The 14,853-nt window shown below is 36.5% G+C and overlaps 2 protein-coding genes across 3 annotated transcripts; both read right to left on the bottom strand.

Annotated features, from left to right (window-relative positions):
* Positions 1 to 1,448: 1,448 nt before the first annotated feature.
* LOC141363011 (cyclin-dependent kinase inhibitor 1-like) lies at positions 1,449 to 5,617 on the bottom strand. 2 transcript variants are annotated; one of them, XM_073865446.1, is made up of 3 exons: positions 5,200 to 5,617; positions 2,773 to 3,169; positions 1,449 to 2,391 (listed from the first exon to the last, which is right to left on the bottom strand). In XM_073865446.1, exons 2-3 carry the CDS (start codon positions 3,158 to 3,160, stop codon positions 2,336 to 2,338), a joined length of 444 nt encoding a protein of 147 aa, XP_073721547.1. In that variant the 5' UTR covers positions 3,161 to 3,169; positions 5,200 to 5,617; the 3' UTR covers positions 1,449 to 2,335. The 2 variants fall into 2 exon arrangements, with proteins under 2 accessions (XP_073721547.1, XP_073721546.1); XM_073865445.1 differs by lacking the exon at positions 5,200 to 5,617 and adding an exon at positions 3,301 to 3,436.
* A 4,865-nt stretch (positions 5,618 to 10,482) lies between these two features.
* Positions 10,483 to 14,639, bottom strand: LOC141363010 (serine/arginine-rich splicing factor 3-like). The gene is made up of 6 exons (XM_073865444.1): positions 14,499 to 14,639; positions 13,509 to 13,719; positions 13,303 to 13,437; positions 11,629 to 11,667; positions 11,046 to 11,132; positions 10,483 to 10,940 (listed from the first exon to the last, which is right to left on the bottom strand). Exons 2-6 carry the CDS (start codon positions 13,709 to 13,711, stop codon positions 10,913 to 10,915), a joined length of 492 nt encoding a protein of 163 aa, XP_073721545.1. The 5' UTR covers positions 13,712 to 13,719; positions 14,499 to 14,639; the 3' UTR covers positions 10,483 to 10,912.
* Between the last annotated feature and the right edge of the window lie 214 nt (positions 14,640 to 14,853).

The raw sequence follows: 14,853 nt of genomic DNA, 5'->3' as shown, positions 1-14,853 counted from the left end.
CCCATTTTTTTCTTGTTAATTCCCATATATTCTTGTTAATTCCCATATATTCTGGTTAATTCCCATATATTCTTGTTAATTCCCATATATTCTCGTTAATTCCCATATATTCTTGCTAATTCCGATATATTCTCGTTAATTCACATTTTTTTCTTGTTAATTCCAATATATTCTTGTTAATTTCCATATATTCGCGTTAATTCCCTTTTTTTTCTTGTTAATTCCAATATATTCTTGTTAATTCCCATTTTTTATTGTTAATTCCCATATTTTCTTGTTAATTCCCATTTTTTTCTTGTTAATTCCCATATATTCTTGTTAATTCCCATATATTCTGGTTAATTCCCATATATTCTTGTTAATTCCCATATATTCTTGTTAATTTCCATATTTTCTTGTTAATTCCCATATATTCTTGTTAATTTCCATATATTCGCGTTAATTCCCATTTTTTTCTTGTTAATTCCCATATATTCTTGTTAATTCCCATATATTCTGGTTAATTCCCATATATTCTTGTTAATTCCCATATATTCTTGTTAATTCCCATATTTTCTTGTTAATTCCCATATATTCTTGTTAATTTCCATATATTCGCGTTAATTCCCATTTTTTTCTTGTTAATTCCAATATATTCTTGTTAATTCCCATTTTTTATTGTTAATTCCCATATTTTCTTGTTAATTCCCATTTTTTTCTTGTTAATTCCCATATATTCTTGTTAATTCCCATATATTCTGGTTAATTCCCATATATTCTTGTTAATTCCCATATATTCTCGTTAATTCCCATATATTCTTGCTAATTCCGATATATTCTCGTTAATTCACATTTTTTTCTTGTTAATTCCCATATATTCTTGTTAATTTCCATATATTCGCGTTAATTCCCATTTTTTTCTTGTTAATTCCAATATATTCTTGTTAATTCCCATATTTTCTTGTTAATTCCCATTTTTTTCTTGTTAATTCCCATATATTCTTGTTAATTCCCATATATTCTGGTTAATTCCCATATATTCTTGTTAATTCCCATATATTCTCGTTAATTCCCATATATTCTTGCTAATTCCGATATATTCTCGTTAATTCACATTTTTTTCTTGTTAATTCCAATATATTCTTGTTAATTCCCATTTTTTTCTTGTTAATTCCCATATATTCCCTTTAATTCCAAATTTTTCTTGTTAATTCTCACATATTCTCGTTAATTCCCATAAAATGTTTCCAGCCTTAAAAATTCCTGTAATTTTGCAACCCAAATCACAATACACAATCTCTATATGTATATATACACACACACACAACTACATTACTGTAAATAATGTCAATAATAAACAAAACAAACCACAGTTTTTCTCTTCATATACAATTTTATGAACAATTACATGTGAATCTACAATATAACTTTCCTTTTGAAATAAATACAGCACATATTTTTATAACAACAACAACAACAACAACAACTCTTTAACCATAACAGACCTGTGCGAGTTACACTACTGAAAATAAAAAAGAGTGCAATTCAGTATTATATGTCAATTATTCATATGATAATTTACATACTGCAGTCGACAGACATCAGAATACAACAAACATGACAAAACTGTTATATCATAGTTACATTGCTAATAATCATCATAAACATCATGACTGGATGTGTTAAACAAGATATTTAACCTTCATGACAACAAACACAAGAATGGTGTTTGTAATGACACTGACACAAATGTATGAAACATGAATATCAAATTCATGTTTAACTCCATTACTGCCATAAACTATCACACTGAAATGAATGTAATGAAATGTAACTGCAGTTACCAAACAATTTTGCTTGAGTTTGAGGTTTAGTGTTTGTGATTACAGCATACTGATACTTTCGTAAAACATAATGACAGGTCGTGAAAACATTCAGAAACACTAACAGTCATATTAATATGGAGGGTTAGATTCATAAATAACTAAAGATTTAAAGTTTAGAGTTACAGCTACATCTTTTGTGCAATAAAGCAATACATCTCTATACATCTCCACTGAAATCTCACTCATCATTACTGTGAGACTGAAACAGACATCAAAAAAGAAAACAAAACATTTTCACCTCCATCCAGGGGAATGTAAAGGGATTTTAAAGCATTTGAATGTTAACCGTCCATAAACATGAAGTGCTCATACATGATTGAAAACAATCAGCAAACATTTAAAGATACAGATGAGCGTTTGATCCATGACATCTTGTGTCATAAACGAACCATCAGTAAAAGTGTCATCTGATGAAGATACGAGTCCACACGAGTCCTGATAGAGAGAAACCGTGTGTCTGTGTTTTACAGTTATTGTCCTGATTTACGGGGCGTGGCTACGAGTCTCTTCTTCGTCTGATAGAAATCTGTTCGAAGAAGATCAAACACAAGAAATTATTCAAATATGAAGGTTCTTAGTCAAACCTTTTTGTGCAGATTATTAAAAATGACTCTAATTAAAACATCAACAGAAATAAAAACATTCCTCTCCAAAAGTTGTTATACATAAACAGGCAAAGATTAAAACACTAACTTGGCACAAAACACTTTTCTGCCATGTAGTTACACAAACAAAAAGTGCTTAATTAACATAAAAAAAAAGAATAAACAACGTCCTTATGCAAAACAAAATGTCCTCATATGTAGGGTGATATAGATATTGAAGATGTTTTTGACAGGTTGTACCCATCACACCCTGTACCTTAGATTAAAACACAATGTACCTGTGACTGACTCCGCCCCCTCACCTGTAATATTTGTCTGTTTTCTCTTCTGCGCTTCTTTCTTCTCTGGTGTTTTCTCCAGGGTTTGTAGGACAGAACTGAACCCTTCTGAGGTTTTGGGGTCGTTCTCTTTCCCATCAGCAGATGGACCGGACAACTGTTCCTCCGTCTGATACGAGCGGTACACGACGGGCACTCGATCTCCGGACACGACCTCCCACTGGAAGTCTCCGTCCTCCAGCGGCTTCTCTGAGATGAAATCAAAGTTCCAGCGGCGTGATGCTTCTTTCAGGTCTTTCTGCAGAGCATCACTGTACTCCACCTGAAGCTGCTCGTGATCCACCGGACCGAACAGATTCCTCCTCGTAGGGCCGTTTCCAAGAGCTCGCAGGATCCATCTGTGATCCGCCATCCTCTTAAACTACACAGAGAAAAAGAGAATGCATCATGGGTCAGTTAACCAATATATAAAAAGTTCGGTCCATCATATACTAAAACATGACACAAACATAAAATGTTCTTAATAAATAAATAAAGCAGCTGATCTCAGACCTGTGGTGCTCTTCTCCTGTGTGCAGTCATATCTGTGTCTGATTTGAACAGTGTTTGCTGTATTTATAGGCTGAACTTAGTGACTCATGATGATCTGATACATGCCTGGGCAAAACTACACTAACATGTGAGGGCATGTTCAACACCTGCAGTTACTGCACATGACCAGCAGAGGGACTCATCTAGTGTACTACAGGCTCATCTAGTGTACTACATGCTCATCTAGTGGACAAGAAGCTCATCTAGTCCAGTGGTTCTTACACTGGGGGCCCTGAGATGATGCCGGGGGGCCCAGTTTTATGACATTTTACAAAATACATTAATGTACCATAAACTCTGTATATTTAAACCTCAGCAAAATAAGGCTACTACCCAACAGCACTAGCGTGTATTATTTGATATGTTTTGTTTGATAAAAAGCAATGAGTTTTATATCATACATTTTCTTTGGGAGGACCACAATAGGATGCACCGTACACAAGCGCATGCCAAATAAGTTTGAAACCACTGATCTAGTGTACTACACACTTTACAAATATCTAAGTTAAAGCCATTTCTGTTATCTTCCATGAGAAGTGTTTCACATTTTACCATCTCGCTTTTTATTCAAGTTTTCTTGCTTTTCCAATTACAATTTTTTTAAAGAGTTGAATGCTTTCTTTAACTTTTGCTAAAAGAAAAATGTGTTTTACAGACATCTTACAAACTCTATGAAATATGAAACTATCAAAATTATAAACACTTTTATATGTTATGTATGGCCACAAACATACAATCATTATTCAAATATTCTGTCACATATTTTTTAAATTATAAAAGTTTTTTTTATGATGAATGCATTCATTTTTTACAAAACCTTTGAATGTTTTTATTTAGGCCATTATGCATAGACTGTAAACAAATATTTCACTGTTTAAACATCTCTTATAATTGTGCAAATAACATTTGAAGTAAAAAACGAATACAGTTAAAAAAAGTCAAAAATTGAAAAGAATAAGGAGGGTATACAATACAATAATTTCAAAAGGAGGAATTTAATCCATTGTATTATTCATAGTCCTGGTAGCTTTATGTCTTGAAAGTTCTTTAAATGATTGAAAATAAATCTTCATTTGAACCTTAAATTGGGGAAAAACTGGCCTTAATCTGTGCCCACTTGCATTTATGAATGTAAAACTTAAAATAATAAGATTAAAAAAGAAAATATGTCCTTTAAAGAAGTCAATATTACAAAATACACGAGTCTGATTGAGATGATTTTTGTAGAAATTGGTTAATTGGGTAATGAAGTGTATAATCATTTTAAATAAACCTCTTAACTTTATTAATAATACTTATTAGTGTCCAAAATAAAGTCCAATTCAAATTCTCCGAAAAGATTCTTTACTAAAGTTCTGTAAACCTCTTGGGATTATATTACGAGGTCATGACTTTACACGTCACATACAGTCTTGAATCCTATTGGTCGATGTTATGGAACATGCTGTTCAGTACAAGAAAACATTCAAGACTGTGGCGGGAAATAGAGGCTCTCGCTGATTGGTCGTGCTCCGCCCACTCTCTACTACGGGTACACGTGAACGTGTAACTCGTGCGTATCGGAGGAAAACAGCTCGAGATTACAAACTCTGTCAGAACGATCAAATCATATTAAAACAATAACAAAAGTGTCATATAAAGTCATGAATGATGAAAATAAAGCCCTAAAACACTGAGCTGCTCATGAATAAGTTTTCAGAGAAACTTCTGACGTGTTATTGAACTCGATTATCAAACGAGACAGTTAGCATTAATTCAGCTTTATGTAAAACTTTACATTATGAATAACAACACACAACTCGCCTCGTAAAGATAAAAGTTGTAAACGTGCGAAAAAAAGGAATGAAACCAGCAACTTACATGTTTAAGGAATCCGCACGTGAAGTGAATGAACTCGCTGATGAGTAATCTTGAAGTAATCCTTTAGATCGATCCGATTCAGATTGAATCGAGTAAACTGAGCGCTGAACAACAAACTTTACAGATCTGCTGCTGCTGAACCTTTTTGACTCCGGTGGGCGTCAACCCAGAGTGGGCGGAGACTACCGAGCACTGCACGTGTACTGAGCCCGGTAAACACATGACAACACGTGAACGCGTATGCCGCGGGAACGCGCAGGCACACTGAAGAAATTCCAGATGATCTACGTCACAGAACAGAACCTCCAGAACATCAGCCGACCCACCCTGTACCGAGACACGGGCGTTTTTCTTTCATCTGTCTTGTGTATTATTTACACCAACAAAAGCCACACAAATGTATTCATTATTTTATGTTTATCATGTACCATATAGCAATATCATGTTTATGGACATATAATTTTTAGACATTGTATATTTTAAAGATCTTTGTAAAATATGGTACCTTCATTTAAGTACCATCTGATACTGTAACTGTACCACATTGAAGTGACATCTAAATAAAACTGTATAAGAAAATGTCAATCAAAAAGTTGGACTTGCATTTAATATTTATTCATTTATAATTCACACCCGCATTGAAACGCCCATTCGCCCATTTCCACCTGGGGTCTGCATTATTGTTGAATAATCCAATTTCAATCTAATTATTGCTTGTGTATGTACTAATAAACATGATCTATAATTTAGAGGTTAAAAACAAACAAACATACTGATGTACAAGCTGTCTGGGGCTGTCAGAGTCAGTTTAGCCAATAGGGCTTGGGCGTCGTGACGTCATTACTTGTCGTGGCAGCCATGTTGGTTGCCTCCTTTACTGCTGCGCTCCATGCTGCGCTCGGTTTATAGACATACTTTCTCTCAATCGTGTGTCTTAATTTGATTAATTTGTCGTTATTTTTTCAACCATGGTAAACCGTTGCTGTATTAATAATAAAGTAACACATTAAAAGTAATTTACATTAAAAATGACAGATAAGAACAAAACTTCATTATGTTTTATTCAATATCGGAAACCAAACATTAACCTCAACCTCTCAGTAATGTGTATACATGACATATAAATGACATTTATATATACGACAGTGAAGTATAACATCTGAATATTAATTTATATAGCTTAAGTCAACATTGAACATAAGGGAAATGTCCCGGTTTACTCGCCCAAAATACGGGAACATTTCAACATTCATCTTTGTGTTGCTATCCCTCTGCTGACAGCAAAAACTGCTGCATTAACTAAGCTAGTTGTGAAGCTAGGTCATACGTGACTTTGCTTACAGATTGGCGTGAAATCGTGCTCTTACAACAACCACGCTGTTATCTTAAATTACTCTTTTTTCATATGGATCCCAACCGTTAATAGTTCCGATTTTGTCCACATACCGGTCCCTGCTTCCCTGTTTAACGTATCCCAGTAAATTACACATACTTTTCCGGATTTTAACATCTTTTTTCTTTCTTTTAATTCTCCCAACTCTGCCGCTTCTCCTCGTTCAACTTGCTGTATGATTACATTCGCGAGGCCACCAACATGGCCGCCACGTCCCAGAATGCAACGCGGCGCCCAAGCCCTATTCACCTTATTTTTCACGACAACAAGGGCGGCGCCATTGCGCTCATTTTGTCAACGTGCTTCCGGCCGCATAGATGAGCAGCTGAGGCAGTGGCTGAAGGCGACGTGTAAAAAGCTCACTTAAGTGCCTTTATGTTTGTTTCTTACCAATTTTAACGGACGGGAAGCCGACTGAGGAACACCCTTATCCCAAGTAATGGTTCGACTACGATGTTCCGGTAACTTTAAACCACGTCGGGTGGTGAAAAGGAGTTCAGTTTCAGGTAAGCTATCTTAGCTAAATGTGCTCGTTCGCCTAACGTTAGATTTGTGAAGTCCGTTCTACAAATACACTTAAGATCAGTAACGTTAGTTTATAAAATGCAACTATTTTGAATGGTTTTAATTGTCCGCCTATATTTTTATATTTACGATAGTACAACGAGTTATTATAGTACATTACATTCTTACAGTAGCCCACGTGATTCCTACAAGTTACTGAGAGTTCAGATGCTAGAATGTCAGTTCATTTCAGATATTGATAATGACCTATTAAACGACGTATTATTTAACACTGAAGTTAGAGGTTTTGTGTATAATGTTACTGTCTCTTTTTAATGCATCTCTCTCTCTCACACACTGTTGTTTAAGTATGGGTGCCATTTATATATTAATTCTCATGATGCAAGTTTATCTTAAATACTAACATAAAAATGTTTATGGTTATATTATTTTCACAGATGCATTGATGTGTAGTGATGGAGTGGACAGCTGTGAGGATGATACAATCAACATGTTCCTAAACTGTGATGCAGAAACACAATGGGAGGATCCATCCGTCTCTGACCACAACTACACTTTAAAATCACAACTCAACCTGAAGCAACCTACATCTGATATGAGAAAACAATGGTGCGGTTTCCCGGACAGGGCTTATCCTGGTCCCAGGCTAAAATGCATATTTGAGCTACAATAATTTAAAAACACCTTGTACTGACATACCTCAACATATATGAGTGCCATTGTTTTGTCACAAGATGCACACCAGTTTTGTTTTTTTGTAGGGTTTGTTTGTAAAAACGAAAATGTCCTAATATAATTAAATCCTAGTCCTGTAAACCCTGTCCGAGAAACTGCTTCAATGTGTTGAGCTGACAGAAAATGTACATAACACTACTGAGAAACAACCATCTTTTTCAGCTTTACACAGGGTTGATATTGCATCCATTACACAATCGCCAAGCACTTTACCAGTACGTACACCAACAGCTTCCAGATATAGTCTTGGGATCAGCTCCTGATGACTCTGATAAAGTTGTGTCTTCATTTATTCCAGGGTGGTCTTGCTGAAAAGTGTGCTGTTTCTTAGTCCATAGTTATTTTTATAAACCTGATTTTACCTGTTGTAAAGTTACATTAAACCTTCATATGTGATCAGATGTCATGCAGTGATATTAAACATTTACAATGTGATCTGTTGTGCATTTATATTAAACCTTTACAATGATCAGATGTTGTGCAGTTATATTAAACCTTTACAATGATCAGATGTTGTGCAGTTATATTAAACCTTTACAATGTGATCAGATGTTGTGCAGTTATATTAAACCTTTATATGTGATCAGATGTCATGCAGTGATATTAAACATTTACAATGTGATCTGTCGTGCATTTATATTAAACCTTTACAATGATCAGATGTTGTGCAGTTATATTAAACCTTTACAATGCGATCAGATGTTGTGCAGTTATATTAAACCTTTAATATGTGATCAGATGTAACCTGCCATGCAGCTATTTAAACCTTTACAATGTGATCAGATATTATCTGTAAGGAATTTCTTAAACCATATGTGAGCTTTGTAGATTCCACTTAAAAGGATTTAAGTCTCCTGATTTGAAGGAATAAGTGTTGGCAAGTTTGCAAATAAATTCTATCATGGTACATTACCACATACAAACGAAATAGTTGGACTGGCTAAGGTGCACATTTGCTTAAAAAAAGACGAAATCACTGTGTAAATATTGGTAGGCATCAGTACTTTAATAATTTCCAATGCTGCTCCATCAACTCATGACAGGACGAGGTAATATGTCTCATAGGTTACTTGCCGCGGCCGCATCATATCGTCTAATTACGAGACGATTGATGGGACAATATAAAACTATCCGAGCGTCGTATGAAGTTTTAACTGTGCTCCTAATTTAAAACATTTACAGCAGTAGCGATATTTGTAATTTCACTAAAGTTATAGTGAACTACAAACAATCCTCTAACCACCAAACTAACCACAGAATGCACTGTGCCATATTAGCAGCGGAAGTCGGTTGACAAAATGCGGAAGAGCGGAGAATTAAAAAGGGGCGTGGCGGAATAAGGTGAATAGATGCACATTCACAACCCTGAAGCTGTTTGTTTGGCACATTGTGGCGTTGTTTCATAGACAAGGATTAGCTAAAGCCAAGACTAACCCTTAGTTAAGAATTTAAGCATCTTTTAGAAATCTGCCTTAGAAAAAGACAGTGTATGTTGAGACAAATGCATATTTTACTGTCAGTGATTTTAATTTGAGACAGCTTAATCATGTTTTAGTCTAGGTCTAGCGTCTGTGAAACTGGGAATGAGTGAAAGTCATTCATTGGGAAGAGTCGATCACGCGAATAAACTCATTGTTCATTGTGTGATGATGATCTGAGGCGGGAGTGTGAACGGTCACTTAACATTCAGTTGCCACAGAAACTGTGACTCATTACTCCGTGACGTCACGAAGCGTTGAGTAATGCCAGAGGAAGTTGCGGGAAATTTTGAAAGAAAACCCCGTTCATTCAGTTTCATTTATGTATAAAGATGAGTGCCTTTACTTTTCATTCATGTATTATTTGTTATATTATAGCTAATATTAGCGGAGATTACCTGCTAGAAGCTTTAGGTTTGATTTGAAATAAATCTTCTGTCATCATCTCTATCATAGGTTTCCACACTTATAAGAGAGTTAAACATTCATCCACACTTGTTTTAGTAGATTACATGACATCTGACATTACATGTGAACGTTTGTTCAGGACTTTGAAAGACACCAACCATACTGAAGTCAAGCTTATGAACTCATCATGATGTAGAAACCAAAGATGCTTCATCTGAAGATCTTCAGCACAATGATCAATCATTACTCACAGTCACACCTTATGGACGCAAGGCTGCATACGTCATCAAGACAATTATATATTATAATATTAACAATCTAAAGTTTATTATTACACTTAGTCAATCATAAATTCTATGACTTGCAAACGTAATACTCGGTTAAGTGAAATAAACGAGTCTTGATGACGTATGAGACCTCAGGAGGATGCACCCTTCAGTTTGAGAAACAGCTTATAGATGTTCTGAGTGTTTGAACCTACAACCTTTAGAATATCAGTAATCACACAAATCACAAACCATCCTGTGTATCTATTGTGTAACTAATGTGGGATTATTTATTTAAACGTATTGTGTTGTTGAACAGAGTTCATATTAAGAACTCAACCATGATAGCAGTCAGTAGTTTAACTAGAATGAGTTATGGTTTATGATCTGCCTCTGCTGGTAAAACAACAAACTTCAGCTGTGTATAGACATCAGAGGACATTATTATAACAAAACATGCATGAAAAAACGAAACAAGTGCATTTTGTAGAGATTTAATTGAGATCAACATTATAAACGTTACAAACACTAGAAGGAAAAAATATATGAAAGCTGTTCTCCGTTCCTTCCCCTGCTGTTGTCATAGTGCCATTACACCTCAAAACCCCTCTACTGCTGCTCTCATCATACAAAAACAAATAAAACCTAAAGATACCAGCAGCAGCGTCCACTCTTACACCAATCACATTCAGATTCCCAAAATAAAAAAGATTCTTAAAAGTGTGTAAGATGGAATGATGTCACTAACACGCAAACACAATCACAGAAAACAAATGAACCGCTAAAATAACCAATGCACAATAAAAAATAAAATACACACGGGAGACTCAAACGATCTGTGGGCAATAAAGTCTTTTCGTCAAAGCTGAAAGACGTCTGATCTGTGTCGAGGTTTCTTATCGTGAAGTTTATTTCCTGTCATTAGATCTGGAACGACTGTAAGGAGAAATGAGATTCAAGTTTAAAACCATTTCTCTTGCTTTACATATTTATATATACACATACAGAGAAATGGATTATATAAAGAAACGTGACATTTACCTCCTTGATCGAGAAAAAGATCTTGAGGGCTTATGGTTCCTTTCGCGGGACAGAGATCTTTCCTTTCTGCGCTCTCTGGATAAAGACCTTGACAAAACAAGACAACAATTTATTAAAACCAACAGCTCCAACAAAAAAAAAATTTCAGAAGCGATAAAAGCTAAAATAATTATTTGTAAAATTCCTAAGTTTTGAACCAAATGTATGACCCAATTATCTTTGCGCTTGTTTAAGGCTTTAAAAAATGCAATGTTTAAACGTTGATTTATGGTACTGTCCTGTAAGCGCAATATAATTTATTAAAATTTACATTCACTATGACAAACTACATATTGTTGGAAATGCCTAAGAATGTGTTTTTCATATTTCAAAACATTTTAGCAGTATTAATAATGCAGTGACAGTAATTTATTAATTTGTGACGAGAGTATGCAGAAAACTGTTGGACACCTAGTGGCCATTGTTGGTAAAACCACTTAAAGTTTAACAAACCTAATTGTTATGAATAAAATACATACTTTATTGCCTTTATTTTATTTATTACAATTTATAAAAAAAATTTACACTATTGACTCAAACTCACCTGCTACGACTACGACTGAAGCTCCTCCTCCTTGGAGATCTGAAGAGGAGGGAAAAAAGCAACCGCGTCAACACACAAATCAACACAGCCAAACATCTCAAAACCCCTGAATCTCCAGCCTGCTAAAACTCGACACCGCCCTGATACAGGGGTGGAGTGGAGATCCGTTCTGCTGCAGAGATCTCACAACACGTGAGAATCTCGTCTGATCAAACTAGGAGATTAATGTTCTAGTAGTGACCCCTATATAGTGCACACTAAGAGGAGAATTCACTGGAAAAACACAACAGAAACGCACAAACAACCCAACAGAATGGAAGAGAGCTTTGAAAGCTCACGCTTCTTTCTGAACCTCGGTTTGGGCTCCCCATCAGTCTGCTTGTCTTGTCTAGCCTAACGTCTCTCTCTCTCTCTCTTCTTTCAAGAAAGATTTCATACCAACCCTGTTTGATTGAACTCAACAGGAGATTTCTCCTCATCTTACATCTGTATTCAGCATTAAACTGTATAAAGCAGGAAAAACTTACTAGTCTTTTGGTTTTCAACAAGCTAGAAAAGGCGAAGGGGAGACGGCTGGCGGCCGGGGAGCAGAATTGGCGGGAAAGTGCAGGCCAGATGCTGCGAGCTGATTAGCTGGCTTGCGGATGGGGGCTGGATGTAGTGGATTTTTCCTGCTTTTATTGCTTAGCCGAAGGCTGTTGCTGGTGGTTTGTAGTGTAGACATTAGGAAACGTTATACGCTGATTGGTCAGGAATGTGAAGTGGGCCGCTGCCGATTGGGTGTTAAGGTTGGAGGAAGAGGAGCTGAGAACGGCATGCTCAGGAACCAATGGGCTGGTGCGACCTGATGACTGGCCATGCCTGGGTCATGTGACACCGACCCAGCCAGCTGATTGGGGCACGCTGGTCACATGATGCTGAAAGAGGACTAGTAGACTGACTCAGAGGGTGGTGAGGAGAGGCATGGTGGTGACTCTGCAACGGGGTTCATTTTTATTAATATAGATGATAAAAAGAAAAGTTTAAAAAGAAAACAACCTTCATGTAAGTCAACAAAAGATTGCATTCCAATCATTAACAGCTCGATTATCAAGCCATTACTCAAGACTACCAACTGGGTTCCTTTAAGTTCATTCAGAACCAATGTTAACCCTTTACAAATTTTTTGAGATTATTTTAAGGCCTGCTGTATTGTACTAGTTAGCAGGTGAATCGCACAAAACTCAAGAAACGCCATGCCACGTTTCACCCCAAAATTTAACGAAAATGTTTAAACATTCTGATGTTTTAGCAGTACTGCAAAAAAAAAACACTTTTTTATCATTAAATTTATTTGTAGAATAATTTGTTTTTACGCTGACAATTAAAATGATTTCACGATGCAATAACATAAATAGCCAAATAATATTAGGGTGAAACGTGACATAAGTTTGTGAGATTCACTTGTTCTGGTCTGCAGGTAAATAAAGAGTAGTAATGACATCATCAAATCATTTTGTAATGGTTATTAATGACAATGAAGATGGAAGGTCAAAGGATCTCCGGCAGACATCCGAACCAGGACAGAATCAGCCTGGTGAAGAGCCACAGGTCTCCAGGGCTGGCGTGGTAGAAACCGATTAGTAACCTCTGATCCAACACCTACAGACACCCGAGGGGGAGAGAAAGGTTTACCTGCGTCTGGCCGGCGGGCTGCGTCTGCGGTAGTCGTCTCTTGGACGCCGGTTCCAGGATGGAGGCGGACCCCGGCTACGAGTTCGCTTCTCGCCGTTGGACAATTCCACCCTCACCCGACAACCGCAAAGAGTCCTGCATTAAAACATGGCTCGGATCAGAAAACTAAAAACAAGATCATCAAAACCGTTCGAATCTATACTGACCGTCCATCCAGCTCTCTGACGGCATCTGTGGCATCACGAGGGTCCTCAAACTCCACAAAGGCAAAGCCAGGAGGATTTCGGGCCACCCAGACGCTCCTCAGGGGTCCGTAGTAACCGAACGATCGCTCCAGCTCGGATTTATTACCATTGTTTCCCAAATTACCCACGTACACCTTACAGTCCAGAGGACAATCTCGATGCATGACTCGATCTGTAGGGTTGCAATTTAAGCATTGTTAGATGACTTGAACAATTGTGTTTTTCAGGTTTACATCGGCTGCCAAACTGGTCAAACCAGATGGTTTGGGATAAACTATCTACGAAAAGATGAAATGCAAATTAATCAAAATCCATCTGTGGATTGATAGGCTGTATGTATGTATGAAGGTGTGTCGGTCTCCATTAGTTTCACTGTAATGTGACGTATTAACATAACAATTAAACGCCAATAATGATTGGCGTATTAAAAAGCTAAACGCGTTTGATTTCGGTATAATTTTACCTCAGTGTTTTGGATTTACTGAATTATTACGCTTCTTTATTACAATAGTAACGTAAATAATAGTAATAATAAAAAACAAACACACAAAAATCTGCTTTAAATAGTGAAACGTGAGGCATTACGTTACATAGCCAGCACTTCGCTTTTGTCTGCAGCTCAAAATGGCGCACGATGTGCACGCGCTAATAAATTCATAACAACACGCTCAACATCCTCAAATCACCATTAAAAAACACTTAATATAGTAAATACACTAAATATTACCGGTTGTAAGCAGTATAACATGATAGTAATACTAATAAACAACGGCAAAAACTCGCTGTTAGCTGCTAACGGCTAATCTGTGTCAACAGTAAAATGGCGGCCTGCAAAAAAAACACAAATCCGCCTAAAACGTAAAATAATCGCGCGGTTCAGCGACATAAACATGACAAACAACACACATGAACACACAATATATCGCAACAAACATTTAAAGGTGAATTTACCGTAAAAATCGCGTAATTATAAACCGAGTATCTCCTTGATTCCCGAACCCGATCCAACCTGAAATGGCGCAGCGCGGATATCCGAACGCACTTACGTACAGGAACAAAAACGTCATGACGCATAATGTAGGCGGTGCTATGCCTATGATAGATGACGTAGGGCGTCTGCAGGCTGCACAGGAGGTCTGTGCCGGGATCTCATTACAGCACCTCAACAGAGAGGAATGAGCTTATTTATTTATTACAAAAAAATGCAGTTATCATGATCACGTGTGTTATTATCACATAAGCTTATATGTGGATCTTTATTCATTACTTTCATGCTAATCTCTTACAAAAATTAACCATGGTCACT

Source organism: Misgurnus anguillicaudatus, unplaced genomic scaffold (genome assembly GCF_027580225.2).
Source record: "Misgurnus anguillicaudatus unplaced genomic scaffold, ASM2758022v2 HiC_scaffold_31, whole genome shotgun sequence".
Classification (NCBI taxonomy): domain Eukaryota; kingdom Metazoa; phylum Chordata; class Actinopteri; order Cypriniformes; family Cobitidae; genus Misgurnus; species Misgurnus anguillicaudatus.
Note: the sequence above shows the minus strand (reverse complement) of the source record. Positions and strands in the feature narration are given on the sequence as shown.